This window comes from Trichomycterus rosablanca, chromosome 10, assembly GCF_030014385.1.
Source record: "Trichomycterus rosablanca isolate fTriRos1 chromosome 10, fTriRos1.hap1, whole genome shotgun sequence".
NCBI classification, from domain to species: domain Eukaryota; kingdom Metazoa; phylum Chordata; class Actinopteri; order Siluriformes; family Trichomycteridae; genus Trichomycterus; species Trichomycterus rosablanca.
The window spans coordinates 20719537-20735097 of record NC_085997.1 but is presented as its reverse complement, the minus strand read 5'-3'; the positions used below and the strand labels follow the sequence as shown (position 1 = coordinate 20735097).

The 15561-nt window shown below is 39.5% G+C and overlaps 1 protein-coding gene across 1 annotated transcript in view; it reads right to left on the bottom strand.

Moving 5' to 3' along the window:
• LOC134321840 (cadherin-10) overlaps positions 1-15561 on the bottom strand; it is a 67885-nt gene that overhangs the window by 37551 nt on the left and 14773 nt on the right. The window contains exon 2 of the mRNA XM_063003678.1: positions 5400-5694. Within this exon, the coding sequence (XP_062859748.1) occupies positions 5400-5694 (295 nt within the window). The remainder of the gene's footprint in view (positions 1-5399; positions 5695-15561) is intronic.

Below are 15561 nucleotides of genomic sequence, written 5' to 3'. Positions count from 1 at the left end.
AAGGTGGTCATAATGTTATGCCTGATCAGTGTATTTTGAAGATGTAAACAAATTTTGAATTTGATGCCTTCAACACCATCCCTTAAAACGTTTGTACAGGAGAAAAATAACACTAAAAACGTATAGAATATTTAACTTAGGCTGTTTAAAACGTTCCACAGTAAGCAAGGTAACTGATAACAGTTGAAGCTATGATGATTGTGTATAAAAGGAGGAGCCACTGAATGTTGCAAGCAAAGATGTCATAGATCACCAATTTGTGCTGAACATCATGAGAGAATTGTCAATTCTGCCATTCTGTGAAGAATAAGACTGGAAACCACTGATACATGTGTGTTATCTAAAAAACTGCTTAATATCAGGCCAACTTTAATTTTATCATTAAAATACCTTGCGAACCATTTAAAAATGTTAATGTTAAGCCACTCAGGTGGCGCAGCGGTAAAAAGTACGGTAGCACACCAGAGTTGGGGTTTTGAATACATCGTATCGAATCTTAGCTCTGCCTTCCGATTGGGCTGGGCGGCTGCATGAACAATGATTGGCTGATGTTCATAGGGGTAAACATTCGGATCATAGGTCCTCATAACTGGTGCAACTGCGGCCCCTGCTGGCTGACTAATGACGCTTGCACAGGGCTGAGGAATAATGCTGATGGGGGTGTGGCCCTCCGTACACAGTGCCCATCAGTGTATGAACTCGACTCGTGCAGGTGAAAAATGCAGTCTGTACTAACTGTATGTGCCGGAGGGGGTGTATGTCAGTTGAGAGGCGTCCTCAGTCAGCGGTGAAGGGGCGAATCAGTATAGAGGACACAATCAGGGTAATTGGACACGACTAAATTAGGGAAGAAAATGGGGGGGGGGGGTGCCTTTGCACCATGGTGCCTTTGCACCATGTGTAAAGGCACCATTGACATGGAGGCATATTTGGGATTTTAGAAAGACATATTGTAAAGAGGAATAAGGAGGAATCGCACACCGGAAAACTACCTTGCTGACTGAGTAAGTCCCAGCAATGTGCAGGCATTCAGGGTTTCCTTAAACAGCTGCAACCAGATGCTGTGAGTTATTGCTGATCAGCGGTACTGCTGCTGCTCCTGGGATTTGCAGTTTGTCTAAAACTATGCTTCCTGCTGCAGAAGGAACCGGATGAAGGTAATCGACCCTATACATATATTTAGACACTTAGGCGATGTACTTTACTAGGAAGTCAATGGTTATTTTAGAAAGACATTGACTGGCCTCATTCTGCATAGACACAGAGTGCATGTGCTTGACTGGCCTGCCTGCAGTCCAGCTCTGTCTCCTATTAAAAATGTATCATGTATTGTAAAGAAGAGAATGGCGACCGCATCCTGCTTGTTTGTACTGCATTTAGAAAATTAAGTTGATTAGTAAAACATTGGGAATCTTCTCTTTATAGTATAGAAGCGAGTCAAACAATCTGGATCACCCATCTAATATGCTTTCCAAACAAAAATTGACACCACAAGGCATTTGTAGAAGTTACGTTGTATCTAGTTCCAGGACTTCTTAGAATTTGAAACACGTGCTGGTAAATTGTGAGGTAAATTGTCCTATAGTGCATTCTGCTTTCATCTCCTTTATGGATAAATGATGCACATGTACCTGACCAGCATCACAATCTTGGAGAAAGCAAGATTCAACAGACCTTGAGCTGACCTTCTTATGTTGTTGCAATGTCCAGTTTTAGTTCCTGCTTAGCCTTTGTATGTGCTTTTGATGGTGGACAGAAGTTAGAATCAGCATTTCGACTGACCCGTCATTGTGCAGCACCATACACAGAAGGGCTCAATGCACTGTGTTGTGACACATTCGCATCATCACCAGTATTAAAACTATACTGTAATTAAAGCTGTAATTACTCTTTTTGGTCCATACCAGATGCCATAGGGTTTATATCCTCTGGGATTGGTGAGTCTTGACCGCCCTACAGCCTGTGGACAGCTAGTGGCTAGTCCCCCCTTGGCTGCATGTGAGCACCCCATTCTGTTTTAAAAATACTTTAACCAAGTCATCTGACCATAACAGTTTAGCCCTTATTAAAGACTCAGATTTGTATGCCTGTCCATATCCGCTTCATTTAACATTTATACTGCTATCATAAGCCCAATGTTTAATAAATATCTGACCATGACATGCACATACTGGGGGAAATTTCTAATTTTCTGGCTCTTCAGTGTATAAACAGTATTTCAATGCATGTTGATTCATTTGCCAGTCATTAATATTAACAATGATAGTTATCACAGGCTTAAATCTCTAATTAAAATAGTTTGTCATGCTTTATCTAAACTGCAAATGAGCTTTGATTCGTTTCAGATAAAATAAGCATGGGTTAATTTAGCACTTTATAACAGGTAATGGATTTCTCTTTGCTCTGCTGGATTCATTTACATTGATTCAGTCTGCCTGACAAAATAGGTGTAAATATCATTGAAGATAATGGCATCAATTAAAACGAGGTTTTATTTCTATAGGAAAATTATTTGAGAATGAATGCACAGTATGTCAATTAAAATAACAGTAATTTGCAAATTGTATGTGTATAGTGTATATTCAATTCATTATTCATATTGTGATCTGAAATTAAACATGGCATTAAACTGTTAAGTATACAGTATATACTAGAGATGATTAAAAAAAAGCAACGTTTTCTCTGCAATCTCTGCAACGTTTTTTAATCATATAAGATCAGGCTCGGTAGAGACATCTATGTTTTATTCAAATTAATTATTATGTGTTCTACAAAGAACATTATAGTTAAAATGTCTATATCAATGTTTTTGAAAAAAAAAAAAAAAAAAAAATAATAATGCTTTGCTCTTTGAATTAGTGATTCCAAACCAACCAGTGTAATTCTTGGGTAGAAATTAGTATCTGAAATGGTCTAACACCTCTTTAACTTTAGGTTTGGTTAATTAACTCTGTTGTTTTGCAGTTCTAGCCTAGCAATTAAGGTACTCAACTAGTAATCAGAAGGTCACTGGTTCAAACCCCACCACTGTCAGATTCCTGCCGTTGGACCTTTGAGCAAAGCCCTTTACCCCCAATTGCTCAGACCGTATACTGTCAGTCACTTTGGATAAAGATGTCTGCTAAACACCAAAAATTTAAATACAGGTATGTGGGGGCCAAACACACTACTGAGTCTTGTTATTTAAGGGCAGTTGTAGCCTAGTGCTTAAGGTACTGGACTAGTAATCGAAAGGTTGCTGGTTCAAGCCCCACCACTGCCAGGTTGCCACTGTTGGGCCCTTGAGAAAGGCCCTTAACCCTCAATTGCTAAGACAATATACTGTCACAGTACTATAAGTCACTTTGGATAGTGTCTGCTAAATGCTGAAATGTAAATGTAACTCTTATTAGGATTTTTTATGCTTAAATTCCATACTTATTTATAGCTATGAAATACACCGATCAGCCATAACATTAATATCACCTCCTTGTTTCTACACTCACTGTCCATTTTATCAGCTCCACTTACCATATAGGAGCACTTTGTAGTTCTACAATTACTGATTGTAGTCCATCTGTTTCTCTGCATACTTTTTTAACCTGCTTTCACCCTGTTTTTCAATGGTCAGGACCACCACAGGACCACCACAGGACCACCATAGAGCAGGTATTATTTAGGTGGTGGATCATTCTCTGCACTGCAGTGACAATGACATGGTGGTGGTGTGTTAGTGTGTGTTGTGCTGGTATGAGTGGATCAGACACAGCAGCGCTGCTGGAGTTTTTAAATCCCATGTCCACTCACTGTCCACTCTATTAGACACTTCTACCTAGTTGGTTCACCTTGTAGATGTAAAGTCAGAGACGATCGCTCATCTATTGCTGCTGTTTGAGTTGGTCATCTTCTAGACCTTCATCAGTGGTCACAGGACGCTGCCCACGGGGCGCTGTTGGCTGGATATTTTTGGTTGGTGGACTATTCTCAGTCCAGCAGCGACAGTGAGGTGTTTAAAAACTCCAGCAGTGCTGCTGTGTCTTATCCACTCATACCAGCACAACACACACTAACACACCACCACCATGTCAGTGTCACTGCAGTGCTGAGAATGATCCACCACCCAAATAATACCTACTCTGTAGTGGTCCTGGGAGAGTCCTGACCATTGAAGAACAGCATGAACGGGGGCTAACAACGCATGCAGCGAAACAGGTGGACTACATTCAGTAATTGTAGAAGTTCAAAGTGCTTGGGCGGCACGGTGGCTAAGTTGGTAGCACTGTCGCTTCACAGCAAGGAGGTCCTGGGTTCGATCCCCAGGTGGGGCGGTCCGGGTCCTTTCTGTGTGGAGTTTGCATGTTCTCCCCGTGTCCGTGTGGGTTTCCTCCGGGTGCTCCGGTTTCCTCCCACAGTCCAAAGAGGAGGGTCCAAAGACATGCAAGTGAGGTAAATTGGAGACACTAAATTGTCCAAGACTGTGTTTGTTATAACCTTGTGAACTGATGAATCTTGTGTAATGAGTAACTACCGTTCCTGTCATTAATGTAACCAAAGTGTAAAACATGACGTTAAAATCATAATAAACAAACAATCAAAATGCTTCTATATGGTAAGTGGAGCTGATAAAATGGACAGTGAGTTTAGAAACAAGGAGGTGGTTTTAATGTTATGGCTGATCGGTATATATAACGAATACAAATACAAAACCTTATTTTCTTTAGCTTAAGGCATCCATTAAAATAAGGATTATAAAGACTAGAACAATGTATGTAGTGATGTTACTATTTACACATTTGAACAGGTTTTGGCACATTATAATAATAAAATAGGACTTTTTACTAATTATATGCTATTGACTCATTTTTAGTTTACCTCTATGTTTAGCATTATGCCTTATCCAAGTGTTGCTTAACTGCTTTTGATTGTTGTTTATAAGTTAAATACTATAAAATGCCACACAAATGGACAAAATACAATGTGAATTATTATTATCATCATTATCATTATTGTTGATCCATAAGGGTATTGCAACACACTTTTGGGTTATGACCAACCAGTTGAGAAACCCTCCTCTATTCTACTTATATAAAAACCAATGATTATTATAACTGGTACATTAAAAAAAAAACAATTTTATGAGGGTTTTAAAGACTCTTTGACTCAAAAAATAACATACAATAAGCAGAAGAGAAAGCTTATTTTGGAATTCAATAGGGTTGTTCAAGCATGACTTCTAGTTGAATAAGATGTACTTCACACTTTAAGAACATCACAGAACGTGCTAAATCATGCTGTACCCAGAATCAACAAAAAGCTCATTATAAAATGTACCCACTGCTTTTACTTCAGCACATAACAGCAAGCCTGAAACAATACTTGCAAAAAAGTAGAAATGCAAATATATAAAGAGTAAAACTCACCAACATTTGACATCTCAGGCACGCTGGCTACATAAGTGTCCTTGCTGAACTTTGGCTCGTTATCGTTGATATCGTGGATTTTGATGATGAAGTCCGAGGCCCTCTCCAGGACATGTCCGGAGGATTTGTTGACTGCTTTAGCACTGAGAGTATATGACGATTTTTCCTCTCTGTCCAACCTTCTGGTGGCATGTATATCACCAGAGTTCTCATCAATTTCAAAAACTGTTCCTGCTCCATCTCCTGTGAGGACATACTTTATATTTCCGTCTTCCGTGTCCATATCAGAATGAAGCTGAAAGACAAATAAATTGGTGTTTTAAATTATATTATGCACTCTATGTCATTATGTGTCATTTGAAAGACGGTATTTTATGTTCCTGACAGCCCCAGGAGGAATAAAGCAGCTCGGTTCAGAGCTTACTCAGAAACAGTGAGCCTACAAAGAAATACACACTGAACACAGTGCCAGTCTGTTGAATGGTATCACACCTTCACTAATTTATTTACTGTAGGCAACCAAGATCAAATCAAAGTACCTGCTGCACCACTGTGATATAGGTTTTCAAAAAAAGAAATAAACATTTTAATCAATATAATTACATGATCTTTTATTACCACACGTCTAATTTTAGTCACTATTATTTATTTATTTTCATATTTTAATAGCTGAGAGACTATTTGTTATAAATTAATACCAGTAAGTGTGCTGAGCTTTACACCAACTCTGTCAGCTTTTTTCTGTTCACTTTTTTTAGTTTAATAAAACAGGCTGACAGGATATTGAATATTCACATGACCTTTAGAATGATCTAATCAGAATTGGTGTATACATAAAACATTAACGGGAAATTCAATTAAGGCAATAGTGGGCAACAATGTGAAGATGTGATTACGGCTGGTTAGGTGTTAAAATAACGTCATAAATAAAACATTTGTACAGTGGTACCTTGCAACTCAACGTCCCCTAAACTCAAAATGTTTGAAAATCAATGCGCTTCGTCGAGAAATTTGTACCCTTAAACTTAACATTACCTTTAAACTCAACATGTTCAGTTTGTTTTTCAAAAATTTATTTATTCTATTTCAAATTAACAATGAACAGCTGCTTTGTTCAGTGCTTAGCTTGAGCGGTGTGGTAACATCAATAATAATAAACATTTATAATAATAATTAATAATAATAAAAAGTAGCACAAATTACACAGCATTTCTTTTACTGTGTTTGAGTGTATTTTGTATGGCTGCATCAAAGCAAAAATGGAGTAAATGCAGCACATGGTTAGAACGATATTAGCACAAGCAGCAAAGGTGCAATGTCTGTGGCATTAGCATAACAATAAAAGCTGACAAAATTACCTGGTGCTAATCTTGTCCACATTATTTTCAGTATTTCATTTACATATTTATTTTCAGCATTTAGCAGACACTTTTATCCAAAGCGGCTTACAGTACTGTGACAGTATTTTGTCTAGGCAATTGTGGGTTAAGGGCCTTGCTCAAGAGCCCAACAGTGGCAGCCTGGCAGTGATGAGGCTTGATTACTAGTTTAGTACCTTAACTGCTGAGCTACATCTGCTCAGCTACAACTGCCCAGTATTTTCATGAAAGCTAGCTAACCAACACAGCCTTACAGATACACAAGTACTAATCATGTCATGCACAGCGTAGTATAAACACATACAAAGGCCCTGTCTCAAATTATACATTTGGCCACAGCAGTGCATGAAGCGTGTGGGTGTAAGAGCATAATGTCAAAAACATAATTTAGATAATTCAGAGAGACACGAAACTGTGTCAGTGGTTCCATAAAAGACCAACAAATCTCAACTAGATCTAACTAGATTTAAATCTGCAAGTCAATACTCATAACTAAATTATATTTTTTGTGGTTATATTTTTGTAGATCCTAAGTCTGCGGTACTGCTCGCATTCTCCACATCGCTAAGATCAAAGGGTTTAACTAATTTCTGGTTCGCAGCACATATCACAGCCCTCATATTAAAAAATAAACCCATATAAATGCCCAGAAATGACTAACACCATTCACGGTATATTTCAGCCTCCCACCAAATATTTCTAGTGTGAAGTGCTCCATGCTCCTATTGTGTTATATAATCACACTCTATATGTCTTTCTTATAATGCCATAATAAACCTAATTTACAAATTAAAACAGAATCTATTGTTTGTTACTTCAGGGTATAAAGATTTCCAATGTTTTTACTGATCAACTTGAATGTATTTTGTAAATGTAAGCAAACTTAGAATTTGATGCCTGCGGCACATGGGACATTAGAACAGATGAGTTTAGCATTTGCTACCTTTCCAATTAATTACACTTTTTAATCATTTGGGAACTGAGAATACTAATTGTTACCGTTTTTAAGTGGATATTTGCCCATTTTTGCTTGAAACAATACTTCAGCTGCTCTACATTAAAGAACAGAATAGAATAGAATGCCTTTATTTGTCATATATACATAAACACGTTTACAGTACGACGTACTGTTTACGTAATTGTTTCTTCGCATATCCCAGCTTGTTTGGAAGCTGGGGTCAGAGCGCAGGGTCAGCCATTGTACGGCGCCCCTGGAGCAGACAGGGTTAGAAGCCTTGCTAAAGGGCCTAACAGTGGCTGCATTGCATAGCTGAGATTTGAACTCTCAACCACTGTCCCAAATAGGGCTGAACTGGAGAATCTGGGCATGCTGTCTCCTTTTCAATAAGAGACAGGGCTAGACTGCAGGCAGACCTGTTAAGCACTAGCACTTTTTGGTGATACACACTGTTACAGTGCATACAGAACAAGGCATTGTCATGCTTGTGGCAGTTCATGTACTCTAATATCCTAATATACACATCTGCATAAATGGTACCTTCAAACATGTGCAAGCCACCCATTCTGTAGGTACTGATGCACTTCATACCATGACAGCTTTTGGCTTTTGCACTTTTTGCTAATGATAAGGTGAAGTATGGACTTATCCTATCAAAGCAAACAGTCTTTCAATCTAACTGAGAGGAGCTTGGGCGCAGGGAACGTAATAAAAAATGATGTATGGGTTTCTCTAAGTGTATCAGAGTTTTAGGATGCATTTCTTAGATGCAGCGGTATATTGTGTTAAGTGACAACTGTTTTCTAAAGTACCTCATGGAAATATTTATTACATTAGCATGACAATTTTTCATGCAATGCCATCCAAAGGCTCAGTGGTCAAGAACATTTCACAATGATTTCCAGCCTTGCCCTAGACTAACTGAGATTTCTTTTTTTGTTGTTTGTTTAAATTTTTCCCAATTTTCCTCCCAATCTAGTCGTACCGATTACCCGATTGCATTATACTTCATCTCTACTGATGTTGCTCTCCACCCTGGTTGAGGAGAGCCGAGACTGACACACGTCCCCTCCGACACGTGTGCAGTAGCCAACTCTATCTTTTCACCTGCACGAGGCGAGTTCATATGCGGATTAGGTTTGTGTACGGAGAGCCACACTCTGATCGACGCATTATTCCTGACGCAATCACTCAGTCAGCAGAGGTCGTAATTTCATCAGTTATGAGGTCCCTGCTCCGGCTTGCACCCTGTATGAACAACAAGTTTATGTAGCCGCCCAGCCCAGCCGGATGGCAGAGCTGAGTTTCGAAACGATGAGTTCAAAATGTCAGCTCTGGTGTGCTAGCGTGTTTTACAGCTGCACCACCTGAGCGGCAGATTTCTTCAGTTTTTTCACAATATTATGTATGGTAAATGTATTATTTAAATTATTTACAATTTTGTAATGATAAATGTTCTTTTTAAACTGAATGACAATTTGATGATGACGTATGGCAAACAGTGGTGAGACACGACCCATCTTAGCTTTCAATAACTAATTGAGTATAATTGAATATCCAATCCTGATATCCTCACCATTTACCAGTTCATATGCTTATAGTGTAACTTAAATATTTTATAAATTACTTAATCTTAATCTGATCTTGCAACTCATCCAAAATGCAGCTTCTCGCCTGGTTTTTAACCAACCTGCTGCGTTCTCTTCACTGGCTTCCTGTAGCTGCACGCATTCAGTTTAAAACACTGATGCTCGCCTACAAAGCCAAAAATGGACCAGCCCCAAGCTACCTTCCAGGTTTAATAAAACCCTGCTCTGTACCACACAACCTTGCTCGACTTGATCCTCCACCCAGAACTCAAGGAAGACAGGCATCAAGGCTGTTCTCTGTACTTGCGCCCAAGTGGTGAAACGAGCTTTGGTTGTCTGTCCGAACATCTCAGTCTCTCACTGTCTTTAAAAGACGATTAAAAACCCACCTCTTTACTAAGCACTTAAGCTGACATGTACTTGACTGTACCTGAACAGGGTTTCAGCAGATTTGTATTATTGGACTGTTGTCTACTTACACTAGAGTAAGGTAATGTTTACTATGGAAGCACTTCTGTAAGTCGCTCTGGATAAGATGGTCTGCTAAATGCAAATGTAAATATTGCCCCTGTCCTATTTTTCAAATGTTGCTTATATTCACAAAATATGATTAAGTTGATCAGTGAAAACATAGACTTTTTTAGTATTTTTGTAAAATAAATGGTTAAAAGAATAAAGAAATAACAGATTTTTGTTTTAGTTGCATTTTATAAAATGTCCCAGCTATTTCAGAAATAAGGTTTGTACATCAGGTGCCCAGTAGCAGATGCCCACGTTTAGGCTTAATATACAGTATACTTAAGCATTATGCAAGAACAAATTGAGCCTGGCCATAAAAACTTACAAAGAAAACTTTATTTTGCACCTGTCACTTGCAGTTGCTTCCTTTCCAACTGATTGCAATGCTGCTTATCTTGATTGAAGATGCTACCTGAAGTGGCCTCTATCTAAATTGCACACATCTCATTAGAAAGAAGCGTGCGGTTTAGAGATAATTTCACAATACCGTTATGTCCTTTGTGTTCTATATACACTATATTGCCAAAAGTATTTGCTTGTCTGCCTTCACACGCATATAAACTTGAGTGACATCTCATTCCTAACCCATTTAATATGATGTCGGCCCACCCTTTGCAGCTATAACAGCTTCAACTCTTCTGGGAAAGCTTTCCACAAGGTTTAGGAGTGTGTTTATGGGAATATCTGACCATTCTTTCAGAAGCGCATTTGTGAGGTCAGACACTGATGTTGGACGAGAAGGCCTGGCTCGCAGTCTCCGGTCTAATTCATCCAAAACCCAGACTCGTCTATCGTATTGCCAGATGGAAAAGCGCGATTCGTCACTCCAGCTCTAGAGTCCAGTGGTGGCGTGCTTTATACCACTGCATCCGATGCTTTGCATTGCGCTTGGTGATGTAAGGCTTGGATGCAGCTGCTCGGCCATGGAAACCCATTCCATGAAGCTCTCTACACACTGTTCTTGAGCTAATCTGAAGGCCACATGAACTTTGGAGGTCTGTAGCGATTTACTCAGCATCCGCTGACCCCTCTCTGTCATTTTACGTGGCCTACCACTTCGTGGCTGAGTTGCTGTCATTCCCAATCACTTCCACTTTGTTATAATACCACTGACAGTTGACTGTGGAAAATTTAGTAGTGAGGAAATTTCACAACTGGACTTGTTGCACAGGTGGCGTCCTATCACGATACCACGCTGGAATTCACTGAGCTTCTGAGAGCGACCCATTCTTTCACAAATGTTTGTAGAAGCAGCCTCCATGTCTAGGTGCTTGGTTTTATACACCTGTTGCCATGGAAGTGATTGAATGGGTGAGTGAATACTTTTGGCAATATAGTGTATTTCACCAATATGAGTATTGTGCTTTAAGAAACTGAAAAGGAACATTATGTTAGAGGGACAGAAACCATTGTAAACCACTGTTTTATGATTAGAGTAATTACAGCTGACTGCAGGATATAATTGGGTGCCATTTTTACTTAATTATTATTATTTTTTTTTTTTCCTGCAGTCACATCAGGATGTCGACAGGCTAAATTTAGAGGCCTATGTTTCCATTTAAGGATTGCATCATCCTGTGCTATTGTAATTTCAATACATTTTTACATTAGCTGTCAGAATATTTAAGACATTGCTGCCATTGTGCACAACACAGACCTTAGACATACACTACAAGGTCAAAAATATGTAAATATTCCACCTAATTTTTGAGTCCAGGTGCTTTATGCGTAGTTCACACTACACGATATTTGCCCTGATTTTCGCTCGCCGACTGGTTGCCGCTAGATGTGGCAGCACGGAAGCAACTCAGCTTCACTTGGGGATCGAAACTCGGCTCTCGATTGCTATGTGTGAACTGTTCAACGACTCGATCCGAGCGGCTCGAGAAAAATATCTAGCATATTAAATATCTGGACCAGTCGTCGACTCAAAATCGGGTAGTGTGAAAGGTGTTTCGAGCAGATTGCGAGTGGCAGCGAGTGCTATGTCGAACTACAGCCAATGAGAATGCAGGATACGGGGTGAGGGGAAACCCTGGGAAGGAATTGTAAAAACGTGGGACAGGGGTATTATATAGTTTCTATCAGAATACATTGGCACACACACAAGCTTTACAGTATTTTGTGATCTTATTGTCCACGCCAAACCATAATACCAACAATGCATTGCAAAAAATATTTATTAACCTCCAACTCACTACAGAACAGACAATCCCTGTCACGTAGCCAAATCCACTCATATTCATTTATTTTTTCTCCTTGAGTTAACGCTGCACATCAGCGCACAAACAACTTTGATCGCTCGCTTCTTGTTGACGTACATTTTTGGACGTGGTATCGTTAAACCCCTCATCACTTCTCGCATGTGTTTTCGTGACAAAACGTAGTTTGGGAGACCAGATAGGCTCACCTGCGATTCCTCCCGGTGATAGTGTAGTGTGTGACCCCCTATCGCCGATCAGTCGTGTAGTGTGAAATACATAACGACTTAAAAGACTCCTGATTGCAAGAGATCCAGTCGTGTAGTGTGAACAGTACAGCGATCTGACGACTTGGAAAGTCGTGTAGTGAAAACTTGGCATTAGACACACCCAGTTCTAACAGGTGTACACAAATGATATGCTGTCAGTTTAGTGGCAATAGTCTGGAAATGGCCCTTTTTAGTTCCAGCATGACTCTGGAACTCTGGTGCCTCAAAACCCTCATCAACCTAATTTATTTATTTATTAGGATTTTAACATCATGTTTTTCACACTTTGGTTACATTCATGACAGGACAGGTAATTATTGGTTATACAAGATTCATCAGTTCAAGTCTTTAATGTTAAACACAGTCATGGACAATTTTGTATCTCCAATTCATCTCATGTGCATGTATTTGGACTGTTTGAGAAAACCCACACAGACACGGGGAGACCATGCAAACTCCACACAGAAGGGACACAGACCGTTCTACCTGGGAATCAAACCCAGGGCCTTCTTGCTGTGAGGTGACAGTGCTACCCACTAAGTCACCATGCTGCCCCATCAACCTAATTAAATCATAAAACATTATTTGCTAACAAGTTAAAACATCAGTATCTCAAATTTGGTCCTTACAGACACACACAAAATCTAAAACTGTGTGTGAGTGTGTTGTTGGGGGTAACTCCTTATCTTCCTAAGAAGATAAGAGCCAGGGGTCCTTATACTTGTGGCCTCAGAGTGTATACAGAGTATACTGTATTAAGTTTAATTTAGAATTTAACATAGGGGGTTGGGGACCTGGATTTAAACCTCAGCTCTAGTCATGATTTGTGAGGAGTCTGGCATTTACGTCCAGTATTTACAGTTTTCCAGAACTGCCAAAAACAACATGACATGAGATACTGAGTAAGTAACTGTTAGCCAATGGGAAAATACCCATTAGAACAACTGAAGTTTCAGTTCACAGGCAGTAATGTATGCAAACATTAGCATTGAGCTTATTAGCATGTGTTTAATAAAATGTAAGTGTGCTCGTCCTCACAAGTCCATGTTTTCTCAAGTGACAGAAATACCCAATCAGACGCCATTGATGCCAGGCAGAAGAGATATTAATAACTTATGAGTTACAGATCTGATCTAATTATTTCTCCTGATATATACAGATGACAACTTGGGAAACACATCAACAACTGGAATGTGGTCCAAACCAGATTTGCTACTTAAAATAAAATGCAGAATTTGATTTATTTTGCAACTACTGTCTGATTTGATTTTAGCAAGGCAAAGAAGACACCGACAAACATAATAGTGTAACTTTTCCGCAAATAACCTGTTTTTTGCAAAGTAAATCTATTACATAGGCTGTTTAGACACTGGCAAACTACACAGCTGCCCAGAATGGCCCTACTAGTGATGGGCAGTGGTAGCTCAGTGGTTTTGGTACCAGAGTAGTTTTATAAAGATCACTGGTTGAAGCCTGACTAAAATCACGGTGGCTCGGTGGGTAGCACTGTCGCCTCACAGCAAGAAGGTCCTGGGTTCGATCCCCAGGCGGGCCGATCAGGATCCTTTCTGTGTGGAGTTTGCATGTTTTTCCCGTGTCTGCATGGGTTCCCTCCGGGAGCTCTGGTTTCCTCCCACAGTCCAATAACATGCAGTCAGGTTAATTGGAGACACTGAATTGCCCTATAGGTGAATGGGTGTGTGTATGTGTATATGTGTCTGCCCTGCGATGGACTGGCGCCCCGTCCAGGGTGTTACTGTGTGCCCTTCAAAAGGTCCTTCAAAAGGCTCTAAACTCACAATCTTCTTAGATTGTGCTCTGTCACAATTCTAAGTTACTTTGAATAAAAGTGTCTGCTAGAAGCCAAAAATATAAAATGAATATATCTAAAAAAAAATAATGCTGAAATAAAATAAATAAATAAAAATATAATCTAATCTAATATAACACGTTTTTATGTTTGAATAAGGTGTAAAAGTTTATTTAGACCAAATGTCAGAATGAATAACATTGTTTTTCAGTATAACAGACAAGATAAAACACTGTGGCCTACAGTAATATCAGTGTCTAATGTGTACTATTGCTTATCATTCATGCTATTCCTATGGGTAATCCCCACCTTCACCAGACGGCATGATTTGTTATGAAGTGACATTCCACTCAGCCTTTTCTCTCTCAGATACTGCCATATGTGGAGAGTGACCGATCAGGCCAGTGGCACCACTGAGACTCAAACCCGAGCGGTGGACTGAATGTAAAAAGATTATAGGCCAATTGTGTCAGCAGAGCACCCAACCGAGCCTTTGGCACCACTGACACTTAAAGCCAGGTTCTCCAGGTGGTGGACTAGCATAATAGACTGCTATGCCAGCTGAGCACCAGCTAACCCCTGAGACAACCTTTGAAACACTATACTGTAGTCAGCATATACTGATATATGCTGAAAATATTGTATGTACTGTACATAATTGCATTTACATTTTCTATTGCTGGCTTTATATAAATTGTTTCATTTTAATTTTTACTTTATTTCCTTCGTAATTTTTTTATTTATTAGGATTTTAACATCATGTTTTACACGTTGGTTACATTCATGACAGAACAGGTAGTAATTGGTTACACAAGATTCATCAGTTCACAAGTTTAATGTCGAACACAGTCATGGACAATTTTGTATCTCCAATTTACCTCACTTGCATGTTTTTGGACTGTGGGAGGAAACCGGAGCTCCCGGAGAAAACCCACGAAGACACAGGGAGAACATGCAAACTCCCCACAGAAAGGACCCGGATTGCCCCACCTGGGGATCGAACCCAGGACCTTCTTGCTGTGAGGCTACAGTGCTACCCACCGCCCTCCTTTGTAATTAGATTTTTGCATTTATATGGTAGTTTTTGGCTGTATTGCTTAGTTGATATACAATAACAATATTGCATTGTAAGAAAATTTATTGGAATGTTTAAAACACATTGTAAAATTATAAACTTGTACCTAATATAGGCACGTGTTTTTTCTTATCTTTTTATTTTTTTAACAATTTACCAAGTAAATAACCCTACTGCAATTGTAACGCTGACAGCCTCTGTGTGCTCTTGTGCTCCTGAGGTGCCACGCCCCCCTCTCCATGAGCACACTGTCTCCTGCCACGCCCCGTTCCTGATTGGATCTTCGGGGCTAATTAGCTCCAGCTGCTCCCTATAAAGGGAGGCAGCTTCTCAAAGGACACTGAGAACTATTCTTCAGAACT